The sequence below is a fragment of the Vespula vulgaris genome, chromosome 2 (assembly GCF_905475345.1).
Source record: "Vespula vulgaris chromosome 2, iyVesVulg1.1, whole genome shotgun sequence".
Taxonomy (NCBI): Eukaryota; Metazoa; Arthropoda; class Insecta; order Hymenoptera; family Vespidae; genus Vespula; species Vespula vulgaris.
Genome location: NC_066587.1, coordinates 13,871,934 through 13,891,897, shown reverse-complemented (window position 1 = coordinate 13,891,897; position 19,964 = coordinate 13,871,934). Strand labels below are relative to the sequence as shown.

Below are 19,964 nucleotides of genomic sequence, written 5' to 3'. Positions count from 1 at the left end.
AATTAATCTTCCATCGTATTATTTTCAACGTCTCCTTTTAAATAATTTTAAATGAATTTTCATCAGTAGCTTTTCGAACGAATAAGAATTTACTTAGTCGATGCGTTTTTACTTTTTCAAGAAATCTCTAGGTAATTCTAATGAAAAATCAAATTAATGTTTGTTAGACTTTTTCTTTTGCAAAAGTAAAGTATGAAGATTTAAGGATGTAGATAGAAGTGGAGAAAAAGAGAGAACGGTTCTTGCAACAATCGGTTCGTACTACAATTCGGTAAAGCAAATTTAATCTCTACGATATAAAAGTGCAATTAACGTAGTAAAACGAGTCGTTTCACTTAGTTGGCACTTTTTTATTTTCCTTGTAGAATCGACTTTTCGTGGAAGGAGTGCAAGTGGAACACCAAAGCGTCCGCTGCTTTGTTGCGTTTGCGATTACTTTGAAAATTTCACGTTTAGAAAAATTTTCCGTATTACAAGTTGGCTGTCCGTCTATGTTACCGAATCTATAAAAATCATTAAGATTGCACTTGACACTTTTTAAAAGATACGGTCAACTAAAATCGGTTTTGGAATGCTATTTGCTCGATTACGATTAATTAATTATTTACTCGATTACGATTTACGAAATTTCGTTTCGTTCGTAAAATTTGATTAAAAAGGATGAACGATTGGAATAGAAGCATGGAGACTAATACAATTCTTCGACTTTCATCTAACGAGTTTACGGAGATACATTGCATTGAAATAACAACGACGAGTGCAGTTGGCAGTCAACCACGAGTAATTTAGAGTCTATCGAGTTGACGGAGTAAATGAAACCGAGGCGAATTCTCGAGGACGATGATATTCGTATCCTCTTTCTTCTCTCTCTCTCTCTGTTTTACTCTATCTTCCTTCTGTCCAATCTCTCCTTGTTGGGGGAGTTATCGTGCAAGAAGAGTTGTACTTTTTCGTCGATAATCCTCAACCCCCTAGCGCTTGTACTCTGTAGCAGACTGAGACCATCTATCCGCATGTCTGTAAGCTGGTTTACTATTCATTGGAACTGCATCCTCAATGCGGATAAACGGCGCATTGTTTATGCATTAGCCCGCACCCTGCCTATTCAGCCTTTCGATCTAACCATTCGATCGATCTCGCTTCTTATCACATTTTCGTCTAGAATACTTCTAAATCATCTTTATTGAATTCGTTTTATTTTTCTCTAACTTCCAGAACGAACTCGATCAATTAAAATATGATAAAAAGGAATAAGAAAGAAGAAAGTTTTCTTCCATTCATGGACAAAACGAAACACGCGTCGGCGTTACTATCACTTTGGAAAGGAAAAATCGAAAGTTCTCTTGATTTTGGTAAAAGTTTTTAATAAAAGTTTTCAAAGAAACTCGGTTAAAAGAAAATGTGTGAAAGAAAGGAAAAGAAAGAGAAAAGCTAATTCGATCTTACGTATGAGAAGTTCCTTCGAAAAGAATACGATCTTTGAAGCGTGCGAGATTTTTCGATCTACCTATCTCTTCTTCGTCTCTCTCTCTCTCTCTCTCTCCCTCTCTCTCTCTCTCTCTCCTTCTCCCCTTTAGAATTTCATCGGAAACAGAACTGCTCTAGACAAAACAATAGTTGCGACTCAGTAATCCTCGGCGTTTTAATCTGAAAGAAAAAGCATTTCTCGTACGGTTGATTGCATCGCATAGTAATCTTAGTTTTGATTACGTTATCGCGAGATTAGTGCGCGGACAATGTTTTACCTATGCTATCGTTACCACGAAGAGGAACTCGGATTAGAATGTTTCATCGGTGTGTTCATTGGTGTACTCGAAGAAACTCACGAAAAAAAATAGAACGAAAAGTTGTCGCTCGTTCACGAAAGAAAATCAGTCGCAACGAAATGCCATGGAAATGTTCAGATATATTTTAATATTTAGTTTTGCAAAATAATAATTTATTGGGTCAAGAGTACAAAGAGAATAAGTGAAGTTAACGGCACGAAAGTCGGAGAGATTGGAACGCGTTAGACTTTCTTTCCTGCATTAAGTGCAGTTCCCGTTTGGTCGAAGTCGGGTGATTCGAAGTATCTGGAGGAAAGACTCATTTGCCGCACCTGCTGCTACGGACTGCTGAGTCAAGTGCGCATAGAAATTGAATACCGTCTGGATGCTCTCTCGCCGATCGGCAAACGGAGCTTTGCCTCGAACTTCGTTAAAAATAATGCTCTACGCTCTAGTTGCCGTTCGAGCATCTCGCTTCGATAAATTTTTCTATTTAAATCGTACTCGACAGAGTTTGTTCGAGTCACATAAAAATTTCTTTTCTTTTATGAGTTCCCTATAGATGATTGTTACGTATGTATATGAGATAATTTTCGTTTCGTATATACTATATAATGATAACAAACGCCGACATGCGAACGAATAGGTTTAAAGAAATAAATAAATAATTAAATGCGTAAACGGTAAACGTCCGTTTGTTTTCGATGCTCAACTTTATTCGCGTAAATGATCAAAACGTTAGGGATATCGTGTCATAGTCTCAATGCAAATGTCGCGCTACGATCTTTTCCGGGGAAATTAATTACCAAAATGAGCAAGTACTTGGTAAATATCGTAAATTCGTTGAGAGAAGCCTGGGTAATTCATAAAATACATGGCCTCAAAGGGAGATCGAATGTGGTAAGCCAAATGAGGGAGCACTCCTGCACAACTCGCGTCGTTAACGATGCTATTAACAAAATTAGATTAACAATCGCACGAAATTACAATAACAGGGCGAGATAATTCGGAGAATCTCGATCGATTGCTTTATCGATTTATGGCACGTTCCTTCGTCGATTCGATCAGTTCCGATTCTGTATAATGTCTATTTTTCTTCTGAAATATTTCGGTAGAATTCACGGGATCAGTCGACCGGACACATGTCTGCGATCAAGAAATTCTACGTACATATATTAAGCTGGAAATGACGTAGAAACGTGTTCAGCATGCTAGACATTGGTCACATAGCATGGAACATCACGCGTACGTAGAGCGCATGCGAACACGCGGATCTCCACCTATCCCGTGCGACCTTCCGACACGGATGATAGGGATGTCCTACGAATGAATCGGGATAACACCTTGCTGGATGATTCATTACGGAACGACACCCGTCGACGTCGTTGTCAAGCTTCAGCATAACTTCTACAGTATAAACTTTCCTCGATTTAACAGGAATATCGACGTTTCCGTCGATTCTCCGAGGAAACGACCAAAATTATCGTCACCGCGATAGAGATCTAAAGTCATCGACCGTTCCGAAACTAAGCAAAGGACCCTTCGTGGGAAACATAATTGAAATTCACGGTTCGCTATACAACGGATTAATTACGTCGAGCCATGAATTAAGACGAGACAGCGGCGATGTCGATACAACCGAAAGGGATTTCCCTTCGCTCGCGATCAATCGGGATTCGGGAATTGCAGTGCAGTAATAATATTGCTACAAATACATTTCATAATTCACGAACGTGCAAGTTCATTCTGCATTTCATGTATAATGTATACGTGCTTCAAAAGACGTTTGACGTATTGTCGGAGGTATGTTGAGAATCAATAGACAAAACGTTGCTATAATTTATAATATTTTCTTCGTCATTGAGTTACAGCAAAGTCGAAAAGTATGAAAGTATAAAAAAACATGAGAGAAAGATGATAATAAAGTAAAGTTAAAAAAGTTGGAATGTTTTCCGTTACGTATAATACAGTCAAAATGAGAAATTCGAAAAATCTCGAATGCGGATATTAAATTCAGGGTATCGTCAAAGCGAAAGGACAGACGTCAAACCGACAATAGATGTGATTACGTAGACACTAGGTATATATGGATAGTACTCGTCATTCCTTTTGACATGCGTTTCATTCGCTTACCAGCATATCATTGGATATCTGGTTCACTCGTTCGTTTTCTATTGCGCGTACATGGATGTTTCATTAGCACTCTTCCAACAACATGCTAATTACGAGGATAGACGTAATAATTATATAGACAGCCATCGCGTGTCTACTCGGCATTTCAGCTCGGACGAGAATAAAAATTTCAAAAATGAAATTTATGATGGAAAAAAGAAAAAGAAATAATAGAAGAATAGAGATTAACTTAGTTTTTTTTTCTTCCTTTCTTTCTTTCTTTCTTTCTTGTCTAGACATTACCACAGGTAATTCTTCATATAGACGATTATCTCCGAAACTACTTCAGATATCAAGAAATAGATTTTTATATAATATATCTATGTAAACTCAGTTTATCTTTTAAACAATTAGATATCGAAATAGTTTACATTGAGCTTTTTAATCAACAAAAATCAATTCGCATTTAACGAATATATATATATATATATATATATATATATATATATATATAAAAGATATATATATATATTCTTATATATATATATCTTTTTGTGGGGATTAAGAAGATAGAACTTCTTTCTTATTTCGTTTTATCCCTACCTTATTTTTTTATTTTAGTTTTGCTCTCTCCATTCTTCTCTTTATATTTTATATCTTCCTCATGTTTCTCCTTTCTTCATGTTTTTGTCTTCCTTCCTTCAACTCTATCTCTTTTCCTAGTTTACCTTTGAAGACGCGTTGACAACGAAAACGACGACCCTCTTCAAAGTCTCGAAACAGAGAGAAGCCTCGAACGTGCAACTTTTTAAAAAAGGATTACGATATAATCTACGTGCTTTCTCGACGGTCTACCCTTTTTTACGACGATATCTCGAGCGCGACCGGTTACATCGAACGGTGGTTTACAGTACATCGTTAAACTTGCGTGCGACTTGGTCGTAAAAATAAAAAGAACTTTCCTGGAGCTTTATGTTTTGTAAAAGGGGATGTCGGTGAAGACCGGTTGTTATTGCTCGCAGCCGTTGCTTTCGATTCGATCCAACGACATCGACTTCCTTTTTCTTCTCCTTTCTTTTAATCTTAAAAAGTCAAATAAGAGGAATATCGTAGTGAATGATATAACAATATGCTCTTTTTTTTCAATTGAGAGAAGAAATACGCGCGACTCTACCGCTTAAACGAATAGCGGAGAAAACGACATCGCTGGTTGACTATCGTTAAGTCAGAATCGAGTGACAGGCATGACAGAGCGTTTCTGCTTATCGTTGTCTGACACGACACGCCGAGATACTCGATACAACCTACGCGACTACAGCCCGGACGTCAGCTAATCAATATGCACCGGTATTTTGCACGCGTTGCTTTGAAAAAGAAAATATTTCCCGAGCAATCATTTCTCCCTGTTAAATTTACAGTAATTTGGGAAAGAAATAATATAGGAGAAACTTACCAACGCTTTTGATAAACGGAGAGGCCGACGGTTGAGCTCGTAGGAGATGAGTACCTCCGAGAAGTATTAGAACGATGTGAAAATACTTCATAGTGATCGTCATCCTGTGCATCTACTCCATGGAAATCTAAAAGAGAAACATGGTCGTTATAAAACTGTAAATAAGTCTGATGGATGATATTCGGCCAGATAGTTTAATACGACCGATAAATAATAATAGACATATTTAAATCATATCACAATACTTAATTATATAATAGATATAAGTTCTATAACAGTCTATCAATATGAATGAATGCTCGCGCCTAATTATCGACAGATTTTATCTAGAAACGTCGCATATGGAATATTGATTTATTAATCTATCAATTCTTAAAACGATCATTGTTTCTTTAAAAACGATATCGTATATATGATTTTTACAATGGAATACAATAACCTCTTGAAAGGGCAGATAGAGATTCTCCGATTTGTGAAATGTGATTATCGCTTGCACGGTTATTACAAGTCGTGGTCGCACAGCACATAAACGTGATCGTCTTAGAACGTCGGTTGTGGAGACTAAAACGAGCAAGATCAGCAACGCTTATCGGGAGAGTATCTCTTCATTCGTCGAATCCGTTTCCGGTGTTCACGAGCGCATTCTCCTTGCGCGAAGAGCATCCTGGTGAAACGATGAGAAAGCTCTATCTACGAGACTCCGAAAGCCTTTACCTTCTCGTCGAGAAATCGTGAGAAAGGGTCTTCGATTGTCGCTCTATTATCGTAAGCAGCATCTCGCTATGAGCATTTCTCTACACATGCATTTGTTCTCTCTCTCTCTCTCTCTCTCTCTTTCTCTCTTTTTCTCAGCCATTTAGCCTCCTTTCTACGATTTCTTTCTCTCTATTTTTGCTCTCTCTCTCTCTCTTTTTATCTCTCTCAGGTAACTATCTTTACCTTTAACCACGATAAGCTCTGTTCGGGAAAGAAACGACATCGAGTTTTTCGCACGAGCAAATCTATTTTAAATTTTCCTCTTATACCTTCTTCGCCAACGTTACGTTTTCTATCTTTCTCTTTTTCTTTCTCTCGCTTGCATTGGTAGCAACACGATCTCCATTTTCGCTAAGGCGTCGACCGCGTAGCATATTAATTTTCGATAAATCAAGCTGAGCCGTTCTTATCGGACAGCCAGCTGAGCGTCGAAAGCAAAGATCGGCATCGTTCTATCGAGATTCCGTCTTCCGTTTAAACGCTAACTACCTACCTACAACTCGGTCCTATTCCCTTTCGTACCAAACGTCATGTCGTTTCCTTCTCTATTTGTTTCATGCAAATTCGTATCATTTAACTGTTCTGTTCGTACCAGAACGCGAAACTTAGCTGGTTCTCGTTTTAGCATTTACCAAGGTGTCCGTAATCTGGAAGAAAATTTCTCTCTATTTTCTAGCTCACTTCATTCTTCTCTCTCTCTCTCTCTCTCTCTCTCTCTCTCATATACACACACTCTCTTTCTCACACTCTCACTCTCTCTCTCTCTTCCTCCCTCTTCGACGTAAATTAACATCCATTATGTAAATGTTAGTGTACATCATACAACAAACGAGTACTTCTCTGCAGTTCGGTTTCTATGTTCTCGCCGTTAACTCGATTGTAACGAAATGCCGAGTTCCGTCGACGGAATCGACAAATCGATTTCATCGGAGCAACATTTTAAGCCAAGAGAGAGAAGCAAGTACTCGCTAACTCGACTCGCTTCATTGTAATCACCGACGACGCACGAGTTTGCTTTATCGTGATTAATATCGCCGTCACCGGCAAGGTAATCCTCCGGCCTATATAGCTGATTAACATAGCTACAATCGCGATTCCACGGGTCATAAATTTCGAAGCATGGCGCAGCGATCGAATTGACAGTGGCCCTCTGCGTTACCTTAATTCAGGCTCTCTCGGTAAATGCAAACTGTGCACTCAGTGGTGGCACGCGTACGTATAAACATTATCATAACTATACGACTATCCGGACTAGAAGGTTAGACCCAATTTAGGTTTGCGAAGTCGTTACGAAGCTCGTTCCCGCTCGTACAGTTTCAGTCAGATAGTAGTAACACGCCCGCGAACTTTGGGTCTTGGTATCAAGGCGTGAACATTGCTTGGAGTGAGAAGGATAGGGATAGAGATAGAAAGAGAAAGGGAGGGCAGGTTGAACGAGAGAATTGTTGTCTTCGTAGAAGCAAGTTGACTATGCGTCTTCGCGTTTCCTCCGACCAACTGCCGGAACAGAACTTCATCTAAAGTGTACATACGAACGTTTCTAATGACTACTTACTTCAACGTATATTCCCATGTTATTAATAATTGAACGAATACTTAGAAATTGGAGGAAATAGATAATTAAATGATAATGATACTCTCACTGAATGTTATTCTCACTTATTATTTCTTATAGAAAAGAAAATCTTTAGCAGGATCGTAAGTCGAGTGTTGGAAAATTCAACGAGACGAACCATAAAGTCGACTTTTCGTAGCGATACGTACCAAACCGCATATTATATCGAGAAAAGAAAAGGAATAAGAAAGAAACCGATCGAATTCGATCGTTCAATTCACTCAGTCTGATAGTCTCTTTCTCGCGATATTCTCTCGCCGTACGAATAAATAGTCTGACTGCTTCTTTCCAGAGTTCTTAGTGTATATATGTACAATCTACGTATGTCTACGTACACGGAGAGAAGCATGAGGCCGCAGGAATAAAACGTAGAGGAACATAATGCTGGGGCTGCGAGAGAGCGAGCATATACGCAGACATAGGCATAAACGTAGAAAATATGTACGTACGAGTGAGCCGCACGTGTGCACGCGCCGTGTGCCACTAGAAAATCGAGCAACCGTGAATGGGAATGACTGGGTTCTTTGAGGCATACATTTTTGTAAAATATTCATGCACACCGACGGCGGCTGTGACTCTGTTAGAGGGTAGAGGGACGGAGGAAATAGTAGTGAGAGAGAAAGAGAGAAAGAAAGAGAGAGAGAAAGAGCAGGTACATATAAACGAGTCAGAAACCGTAACCACTCTTGTATTACCGGCTTTCAGGTAGCGAGCAAAAGTCAGAAATGGTTCTGGAACAAGAATCGAGACTACTAACAGCCATCATCCTGTGCTATTCGAACAGTCAGGTTAAATTTCGTTTCTTCTTCTAGTATACACATATCAAATGATTCATTCGCGATACTTACGACATTGCAATGATGGTACTGCGGAAACGGATGATGACTTTTCACTCTCTCGAATTGATTGGATGGAAGATTATGAATGAAACGAGAATTTATGAACTCTGCGTAAGTAACGAGGAAGAAGAGGAGAATATTTTTATGATTGATTCACAACACACATTTATTGAATGCCTTCGTTCGACTGGATTCCATTTAAGATATAAATAACACAAGTTTTTTCTTCTAAGAAATAAGTGACCTTAGGCAAAGTGGAATGATCAAGCGTTGAGGAAGAAAAAGAATAAGGAAAAGAAGAAGAAAAGTCGGACAGTACATCGCAGTATATACAAAGCCATTCCGCAGTTACATCCCGCAGCTGCAATCAGTGTGTCATTCCAGTACTGTGAAATTATACCGTCCACTTTGTTTGCTTTCTCGCTTTATGCTTGCAACGTAAAACGCTCCGGGTACGCGCACTGCTACTATTCCCACTAAAGAGGAAGTGAGAGATCGAGAAAAAGAGAGAGAGAGAGAAAGAGAAGGAGAGAGAGAGAGAGAGAGAGAACGAATAGTATGTGCGTGCTTGCTGAAGAGCAAACACGAGCCGCGAAAGGGTGCTGCACGAGCCGAAAACCAACACTGCTCCTGCGTACTTCGCACGGTTGCGCCATGCAAGCGGGTCCATTTGTTACAAGCAGCTTGTCTACCACCTTACACGATTACACCCGCGAGCGTGAACGTGCGTTCACTCGAATTGTGTAAACTCGCTCGACTTCAGTACTCGATCGACAAACTTTACGACGGATGAAATTATAGATGATTCGTCGGACCCAGCGGGAAATTAGCATATAACGAATTTATGGGTTTCTATGATTTTTTCTCGATAACTATGGTCTCTTGTTTTCTCTCTCTCTTTCTCTGTCATCTTTGTTGTCCTTTGAGTATAAGTGTGATATGTTGAGAAGTAATAATAATAATCTTGTGGAAATATTTTCTCCCATTTTTTCTCTCCATTTATTTTTATCATTTCATAATAATTGCATCCGCAATCATGTTAACAAGATATTATTTTTGTAGGAAAAGATAAAAGATTGGTAAGAAGGAAGCTCGATAAAATGGAAGAGACTCTTCAAACACCACTATTATCTTTGATCTATGTATATATGTGTGTATATATATATATATATATATATATATATATATATATATATATATATATATATATATATATATATATATATATACTTGTCGATGGAATATTAGAATATTTTTTAAATTAGCGTTTAATACATGTAGCTTTTGTGTAACACGTTAAGTCTATCTTTAATTTTTCATATTTATGGTTCAGGAAACATTCAGATTTTATAAGAAGTCTATTTGGAAAACGGGCTTATAGTTGACTCGAATTATCTCGTTATATCTAATTAGAATCTTCCTTTCTCTTTATCGTCTTCCATCAGTGAAATGAAGTAATCAGATTTTGTATGTAAAATTTTCAGATGCATTTGTATCATATTTCAGGGTCGAAGCACGACGTTCTAGCTTTTAAACGTGATTTCTTACGTTCCAAGTATTATATCGCATATAATATAAGCAAATGTAAAGCATTTCCCCTTCTTATTTTTTCCCCACGACAGCCATAACTCCGTCGGATATATGAGCTTTATTATATCGCGGTATATATATAATTTTTCTCTTTTCGCGCGATACGCGATCAAAGTGGCACTTTTAGCGCCAACGTGATGCACGATGTATCTCATTAATCTGCAACTTCACTTTGTGTGTTATTTTTTCTTTTTGTAAACGAACAAAGAAACGTGATATGGAAAATGCATTAATATCATTCCAAAAGTATGTGCATCAATACAAACGTACTGCGTTATCGCTTGTCGAAGAGTAAAAGAATCGAGAAAAATCGAAAAAAATAGAGAAAGAGAGAGAAAAGAGATAGCGAGAAAGCGAGAGATGGAAAGATAGAGAGAGAAAGAGATAAAAGAAACAAGGGGTGATAGATGGAAAAAAGAATGGAAAGGTAAAAACAGGTTGCGAGAACGCGGCGCATTTGTAAACCTCTAACGAGCCGTGTGCAAATAAAAGGGGATAAAACGGCCTCTTCCGTGGAAGGTACGTGTCATGTTCTTGAAATTCATATGCACTTTTCACTCCACATAGCCTGTATTTATACACGGTATCACGGTAAAACGGAAGTACGGGAATCGTCAGAGAAATGTACGTGCAAAGTGAAAACGGTGGAAGAGCTTCCGCGATCGGAACTGTTTTATCGCGGAAGAGGCATCGATGAAAGTTATGGGAATAACTTTGAGAACGATGACGTTTTCAATCTTTGAATATTTGGACGTTGCGAATCGAAATTTGATACACTCGTTCGTCCATACTCTTGTCGGAAAATGATGAAATGAAAGGGACGCGAGGACTCGTTCAGTCATAGGAAACATTTATCGACGAAAACGTCGAAAGAATCGAAGGACTTTCTCTTTCCTGACGGACGTCCTTCGATAGTAACTCGGACTCTTTCTTCGATTAACTTCCTAACACAATTTCACGACACTTCCACGAGGCGACGTATACGCGTCGTTTCTTTTGAAAGAATGTATCTCACATACTACTCTGCTCTTCCATTTACTCGAGGACGAGAGGAAGAGAAAAAGGAAGAAAAAACTTTTTCTGACGCTTCGAAATGAGATCTTTCCACGCGCGACAAATCCAAGGATACGATAGGATGCCCTTACAGGACTTTTCCATCATAACGCAGAACGTGTATCTTCAACCGGAACGATGTTTCACGCGCAAAAGATTACCTCAGAGATGCACGTAGTAATTTTGGACGCGCGAAAGCCGTCGTTTCTCTCGTCATACTTCATTAATCCGTAAGCCTCGCGGATACGCGTTGCATATTGCATCGAGATAACACCCATTGGTGTATGGCTATAGATTAATCCCTCTTGAAAGTGGAAGACCTACGTGCGTGTGTACGTTTGTGAGAGAGATAGGAGATGAAAGAGGAACCGAGGACAATGTCACGCGCAGAATTTCGACGGATGACGAACCGCTTCTCCTCCATCCATAACACCTACTCCAAAATATGTATAGGATCATCCCTCCATTGATCATGGACGGCGTTCACTTAGGAGAGTTCGAATCATCGTCTTTGCACGGCTGCAGCCATTGTATGTCCTGCCTCCCTGTCTCTGTCTCTCTCTCTCTCTCTCGCTCCCTTTCTCTGTCTCTGTCTCTCTCTCTCTGGCATACGAGCTGACGCTACTCATGTCTCTGTGTCTCTAGCTCTCTCTGTGTCTCTAGCTCTCTCTGTCTCTCTCTCTCTCTCTCTCTCTCTCTCTCTATCTATCTCTCTCTGCCTCTCTCTTTCTCTCTAATGGGTTACGCTCGAACCCGAGATACTCCGGCTGCATGACAAATGCGCTAATCGGCCTTCGATGCGAAACGTGTAGAATCGTTGTGCCTGCTCGAAACCGTGAGTGATTAGTTTAATCCCGCGTGCCCGTACTGTCGTATCTCGTTGAATATCGAACGATAAAGGATATTATATATTCTATCCGCGCGATCGCTCCCCTTTCGCGAGTGCGTTCGTCCATTTGACGACGCGTTGCACTTTCCATCCTTCGTGAGAATACGTTCGACGAAAGGTATAAATATCCTTACTTTCTCGTACAATTTCTCCCTTATTTTATTTTATTTTTTCTTTTATTCTTTTTTACAAGCACGAATTCATCCTATAGCGCAATTGGCTATTCAAATTTTCGGAGATCGACGTGAGAAGGTCATCGATATCAATAACGTCATTCGTATTTTGACATTCAACGTATATCAAAAGTTATGGTTGGCTTTTCCGCATCGTTTCGTCGTTAAATCGATGACGGACTGATAAGATTATTTGCGTGGTACTGCGATACGGAGGACTGTAAAATCGTGAACCGATACGGGCAAAAACGTTTCATATTTATCTTTATCCATTTCTCTTTCTCTTCTTCTTTATCTTTATTTCCTTAATTATTTCGTCCAATAAAATAGTAAGTGAATTACAATAGAGATAGCTAACATTTAATGCATTAAAAATTATCTTGAATGAGTATACCAACCGGGAGTCTGTGCGTGTACATATCTACGTTGATTTAAGCTTGCTCGGTTAGCGAATAGACTCGACGAGTATTTCCCTTAAGTATCGTCTCCCCTGGCTTATTTGAAACAATGTATGTTCGCTAACTTTTTATCAGTCGCAAGAATACCAGAAAGGATATTATATCCGCGTGGAGAAAGGCCGGAAATTACAGACGAGAAAGAAAGCAGAGGTAATATCGTAAATTTTTCAATGAGAATTCTGTGCTTTGTAAAATAAGAGTAAATATATATATAGATATGTGTGTGTGTGTATATATATGATATGTATATGTATATGTATATGTATATGTATATGTATATGTATATGTGTATATATATATATATCTATATATATATATATATATATATATATATATATATATATATATATATATATATATGAAAAGTGACGAATGATGCAGTTTCACGATACGTAGATGCAGAAAATGTTATTACGTATGACAATAAGAGTTATCGTCAAAATACGTAATAACTTATTTCTCGTTATTTTCAAGAGAAAATCGAAGGATCGCACGGACGGATCGGATAGATGCTGGCACGAAGTCGCCTCCTGTTGGATACGCGAATGATAAATATTCCTTTTCGAAAAGATAGAAATCTCATTATTCGAGAGACGGACGATCGACGGCTCTACGGCATAGCGCACTACGTCACACTGCTATCATTATTATCGAGAGCCGTTCGAGTTCGATCGAAGAGATCGTACGTATGTACGTGTACACTGACCTATTCCGAGCACACAAACTCGTACGTTCGTTCGTTCGTTCGTTCGTTTCTGAACACACGTACACACTTACTTCCTGTCTTTCCTTTTGTTTTTCGAGCCATCTTTTCCCACCACCAGTAGCACTACTACTACCAGCACAACCGCCTCCACTTCCACCCTCTCCCACGCGTTCTGTCCTCCATCCGCTTCTTCCATCAATCATCCGAGTTTTGCGCGAGATTCACCCATTATTCGATTCCCCTCTCCCACCGTCGACCTCTTCTCCATCTCACCAATCGTACCTATCTCCCTTCGTCCCTCCCGCATCTACTCGACGATCCTTCTTCTCGGCTCTTGTGAGATTCGAGTTCTATTATTCCAACGAGATCAATTCTTGTCCAAGAAAAACGACGTCGATACGGTTTACCGTCGGCCATACTACGTACTATGTATTTGCGTACAGTCAATCAGGAAAATATCATCCATATAACAGATTGTTCGTTATGTTACCACCATTGAGCACTAATTGATCTCGTTTTCATAGATCCTCCAATCGTTTTATCTTACTCCCTACCCTTTTGTTACAGAGATCAAGCGTTTGTTATGATTGGCCGTTTTACAAGCGCGCACGCGTTCGTTAAATTTCATTTTGTTCGATTCCAATCAAATGAAATAGGATAATAATGTTCGTTTTCTCGCGAAGAATGCAGAGAGTTTAAATACGAATAACGTTGGAATTTCGTCGTCATTTAAAACAAAGGGCTGCCTTGAAATTCTTTATAGGTATCGAAAACGGAAGGATTATCTGAAATAGTTTCGCTGTAATCGATTTCGTACCGAGAAATATTGCATTTTTCAGAGAATTAAACGATTGTATTTATTTTAATGAGATCCCACTTCCCTCACGATTCACACTTTCTTCATCTTCTTCTTATTTCTTTTTTATCCGCGGGAGGTGGTCGGAACAGATTAAAGGATTTTAAACTATTTCCATTTCTGACAGTCAACATTCTTTTATGACGAATCCATTAGGGTTGTCTGTGCTCACGGAATTGAATTTTCCTCTTACCATGGCTACATTATCGTCGTGACGACCCGTTTGTAAATTGAAATGAACTTTTCGAAGGCGAAATCGGGCTGGCCATTTAATTATTATGCATTAAGGGTGTGCCACCCCGTCGCTCGGTGCCACGGCACGGCAAGTCGATGGTCCTTGAAGGAGCATCCGGGATTGTTTTTTCGATGCTTCCCTCGTTCCTCGTATAGTTGGTGCACCGTGGAAAATGAATTTTTACGCTGTGGAAAAATTCTCCTGGGGGAACTTTTCTAAAGAGAGCGAGAAGTCCAATTCGCTTTTTTTTTTAGTTGACGCTCATATAAAAGACCACGTTAGTTTTGCGTCACGGACACGTGACTTTAATGTATATTAATATTCTTCATACGACACGGTTTGTTACAAAAATTAGAAAGGGAGGATAGATCTTTAATACGCGTTATTGAAAAAGAGAGAAAGAAGAGTCGTGCACTACTTCGTGCCACCGTAAATGTCTTGATGATCGAAAAAAAAAGAAAGAATCATCGTACATTCTATTTCGAGATATCTGTTTGAAAAACGTAAGGCATTATGACACGTGCAAGTAATGGATCGCATTATGACTATAATTCTATTTGATATTACATCTATATCATAAGTTCGAACTAAAAATCGAAGCGAAGATGATCGTTGTACTACCCAAAGGATTGATTTATAATTTCCAAATAGTTTTGTCGATACGTCTTATAAAATAACATAAACTTGTTACTCGGTACAGCAGAAATACGTACTTCGAGATAACGAAATGAAGTCTGACACACCTGTTAAACCAATCGAAATTGGATATAAGAGAGAATTAAACTTCTATTACACCTTCGATCCCAAAGCTCACTCTTTTTCTAACCGAACGACTCTCGACGGAGTCTCGAGACAAGGGATTCTTTTCGTCCGTTCGAAAATATACCTTCGGAGTGTTTGAACGAGCTCGAAACTTCGTTGGAATCCTTTGAAATTGAAAAGCCTTCTCGTGGCTTTCCCGAAAGATTACGTCGAGGAGAAAGCCGCGTTATAGATAGAGGAAAATCGATTTGTAAAACGAGTCGAGCGAAGGGAGACGACGAGACAAAGGAGGAAAAAAGAAGTAACGGATAAGTAGAAGGAAGAAAATAGTTGAAGAAAAGCGGCTTTACCTCGATAGAGAGCTGGTCGTCGTTCCTTCTTCCTTCTCTTCGAATTCTTCGATTTCAACAGGAAACACGAAAGGGGAACAGGAATGATGAAAATGGCGCGAGAACGATGCAACGTAACGATGATGTAAAGAACTCGACGCGTGGCACTTGATATACAAGAAAGATCCATTCACTTTTATCAGAGCACTGCCCTTTAATTCACCAACTCGGCAAGCTTGCAAGAACACGAGCAGCGCTTCCGATGAATCCTCCCCGAAGTCGTTTCTTGCGACAAGCACACCGTGTTAGCGATCCTTGTTACGTTCCACCCTCGTAATTTTCTCGCTGCGCGAGATTAATGTCGACAGATAACGAGTTTCGATTTTTCTTCTTATTGATCGCAATACACTCTTAACGCTACTGTTCCACGATCGTGATCGATCGATGACACTATTTTGCTTCCTTGGCGATTAGATGAATTCGATATTATATGTCCGACACAGTCGCAACACAAAGAATTTTCATAAAGGCTTAAATGATTATTTCGAATCTTTTTAAGTTGAAGAAAAGAAGAGAAGGGTATACACCGAAATGCACACAGTCCACTTGCTCTCGGGAAGAACGTGGAAATGAAATCTCGTTGATTTCACGTCGCGACGCACACGTAGCACCAAACGGCGAAACTTTTTTGATGGTGGAAGTAAAGCGAACGAGTTTTCAATCTCTTCCCTTAGTTGACGTAACCCGACGGAGGATCGAGATGAGAGCAAGGCGCGAGAATTCGATCGAAAAAGAGTACGACAAAGATAAGGTGGACGAAGAGGAGAACGTGAGAGCGCAGGGAGAAAATAAGATTCATCGGCGAACACCGCGCGTTCTCGTTACTCCTCGCGAGTTTCGGCGCGAAGAAACGTCTAGCCATTCGATCCCGCGTCCACGTTGAAATTTATATTCGGACACTTCCTTTCCCATCGTCTTCGGGTTACATACCGTTATCGAAAGAGAAAACAAAATTGGGGATGAGAAAAAGTTGAAAGGTTCGTTTCTTTTTTCCTATCTTTCTTCTTACACTTTACACGCTTTTCTTTCCCGTATGACTATGAACGTCGGGTCGTCACTCTTTTTTTCTCTCTCTTTCTCTCTCCGTCCTTCTTTCTTTTCGCAACACACGCGGTTTATCCTTTTATCTGTTCCTCTCTCTCTCTCTCTGTCTCCGCGCAAAGCAGAAGAAGAGAAAAGAGAGAAAGAGAGATGAAAATGGCGCGAGTAAGAGAGGGAGAAAAAAAAAGAACGAGAGAAGATTCAGACGAAAGCGTTTCTCTCTCCTGTAGATATAACGAAAGAAAAAGAAAAGAAATAACCGCTTCCGTTCGTTGGTTGACGGAAAAGAGAGAGAGAAGCGCGCGCGAAAGCACCGCAAGTGATGCTGCGATCGGACTGGAGCCTCCGGCACGGCGCTGCCGTCGTGACGACTGAGAGGCAAACCAAAATCATCCCTCGCCACCGCGCTCCTACGAGCCCACCCTCCTCGAGATGGTAGTAGGGTGGTCGAACGGCCAGTGATGTCGTACGCCCTCGAGTTACCCTGCGCACGAGTCACCCTTGTATTTAGCTCTCCCTCTTCCTTTATCATATTATCATCTGTCTTTCCTACTCCGTAAGAAATTTGTTTCGACGATTTCTACGAAGAATAATTATTTCCTCACTCGATCGTCTCAAAGAAAAAGCTACTCGATACCACGATCCTTCCTGCTTCTTACAGAGAATATGTAATACAAACGACGCGTCCAACTACGACGCGAATTCGCGAGGACGATGAATTTTCTATGTGCTTACGGCATTGACTTAAAATTCTCTTTGCAGATGTCACTTCTACGGCACGTTCTTCGAAAGTTCGCGCTCAAAGCAAATATCTTAAAAGTCTATAGCACTTAAATTCTAGGCGCGGAGTATCCCATTGCCCATTTTCGATAACGATGAGATTTCGATAAAATCAAATAGGACAGAATTGGGAAAAATTAACTTTTTTCTTTTTTTTTCATGACCCGTATGCCATGAGGATTAAATTTCATGGTATTACTTTCTAGCATAAGCACCGTCTACCGTTTACCGCTCAATCTTAACGTTCAAAGCTCCTTAACGTTTCGCGCTCTGACCGCGAAAGTGTAAGTAAGCCAAAACTAAAACGATTTTGCTGAGATGAAGTTTAACGTAAAATTAAAGTCTATATAAACTTATGAACTTTCTTAACGGTGTGAACTTTCATTCTGAGAAGGAGAGGTCGGTTAATTCAGTAGTTAGCTCTTCCTAAATAGTTATAGCAACACTTTCAATAACTCTAATGTCCGTAAACTTCCTGGTACGCGGCCACTGCATAATGCATTAAAAATTTCCATATGACCTCGTAACGCTGTTAATGATTTAGCGATTGCATGAGGAAAAAGAAAGAAAGAGAAAAGAAGGGTGGATGGGAGGGAAGGATGAAAAAAACAGTAAGGTAATCTTGTTATGGAAAACAACCGTTGAGCGAATAGGACGGCTTCGAAATATCATAAAAGATGACTGTATCTCTCGTAAAAGTGAGATTTTACTCTAACGTTTCTGAATCGAAAGGAAATTAATTAAGATAGTACAGTCCTGGATCAAGAGAGCCCCCTGTTAACGCCTCTCAAACCACCGACTCGTGAGGGAACATTCCATATGCATAGCTTGCGGCTACATCTCAGACTGACTACATCACCAAATCCGTCCCTTGCACCACCTTGCACCCTTTACCAAGTCCTAGTCAACCATTTCCCTTGGTACCGACTGCTGTAGATCGTATATCCATTCTGTTCTCTCTCCTCCTTCTCTTCCTCCTCCTCCTCCTCCTCCTCCTCGTTCTCTTCCCCTATTCCTCTCTTGCCTACAGTTATACATATAATTATATATCCATACTATGCTCAAACGTGCTATCTACACATCTCAATAACAATAACAAGGAACTACTCGCTAAGCATCGAGGAAGCCTTTGGGCCTTATTCGAACTTCTCTCTCTCTCTCTCTCTCTTCTTCTTTCTCCTCTCTCTCTTTCTTTCTCCCCCCTCTCTCTCTCTCTTACTCTCTCTCATCTTTCGACTAGAAGATTAGATTTCGATGCTATTAGGAAATTCCACTGAATCGTGAGCACCGTTGGAACGCTGCGGAAAACTTTGGCCGTTTTCATTAAAAGATTTGCTTAAACTCTCGCGCGACTGTAAAGGCTCGAGTCAAGCGCATGAAAAGCGGTTGAAAGGATCATAGCGGCAATTTCAGTCAACTTTGCTGGTTAGACGAATTAGACTTTCTAGGTGAATATCATTCGCTGAGCTTAAAAAGGTCATGCCTGTGCGATAATCGATAATTTTAGTTTTTCTCTCGTGAAATTTTTATTATATAGATGTAGGCAAATTTTTTATTATCGCGTATTATTCCATCTCACGCCCTACTCATACGTGAAAACAGTAAAGTGTTTCTCTTCGTTAATTGAGATCTCTATAGAGATGCGAGGTACTGTTAGATTCGATTAACGGAGTGAAAGGGACGCGTTATTTTTATTTTCACGTTGAGGTAGCCAAGCTCGCAATTCCCGGTGCGCCTAACGCGTAGGAAAAATATCAATAAAATGAAATTCCCGTGTGGTATATGCCCGTCGTATCGACGAAAATTTTAATTGCCACTGTTAGACTCGCCTGAATAATTAGTACTCGAACGATCAAGAGCTTAATAGCGACCTGAGAGTGTTCCCTTTAAGTTCTTCTCATAATCGAGCTACATCGACGTGATTAATTCTCTCGCGAAATTTCTACCCTTATACGATAGAACATCATTCTCTCTGTGCTTCCTTCTCTCTCTCTCTCTCTCTCTCTCTCTCTCTCTCTCTCTCTCTCTTTCTCTCTTTTTCTCTCTTCGTAAGCCGACATTCTACGAGAAAATGTTCCTGTTCTTTTACAATATTTATTTTTCAATCTTCCAACATTTTTCTCTTCTCTCTCTTTCTACCTCTTTCTTTCTTTTGGAACGTTCCCAGAGACAGAATAGAAACATGGAGCATAATAAACGTTAGAACAATTCGCAAGTTCGTCTATTGTTCCAACTTAGGAACGGGTAAAGCAATACGCGCCGTGTTTCAACCTCTAAGAAAGCTATCGCATCTTGTCCAAAATACTCGGGGAAACATTGCGCACTTGCATACGTCGTGGCGGGAGATAAATACAAGCCGCGTATAATCGCATAACGAAAGTCGCATTGTTTGGACGTTCTAACTATAATTGGGTAAGTTAAATAACTTAATAAATTTACGTCGGAAAAGCAAGAAGCATGTTTAAATACATATTAAGTTAGTCAGTGGAAT

At 39.7% G+C, this 19,964-nt stretch overlaps 1 protein-coding gene across 6 annotated transcripts in view; it reads right to left on the bottom strand.

The window, feature by feature from the left end:
- LOC127062048 (basement membrane-specific heparan sulfate proteoglycan core protein-like) overlaps positions 1-17,047 on the bottom strand; it is a 128,739-nt gene extending 111,692 nt beyond the window's left edge. The window contains exons 1-3 of one of the 6 annotated variants that reach the window (XM_050989654.1): positions 16,583-17,047; positions 15,614-16,321; positions 5,332-5,458 (exon numbers count right to left, since the gene is read on the bottom strand). In XM_050989654.1, the coding sequence (XP_050845611.1) occupies positions 5,332-5,443 (112 nt within the window). In that variant the 5' untranslated portion in view covers positions 5,444-5,458; positions 15,614-16,321; positions 16,583-17,047. Of the gene's footprint in view, positions 1-5,331; positions 5,459-15,613 lie in introns of all 6 variants that reach the window. The other 5 variants (XM_050989655.1, XM_050989651.1, XM_050989656.1 and 2 more) reach the window with 5 other exon arrangements.
- Positions 17,048-19,964: the final 2,917 nt, after the last annotated feature.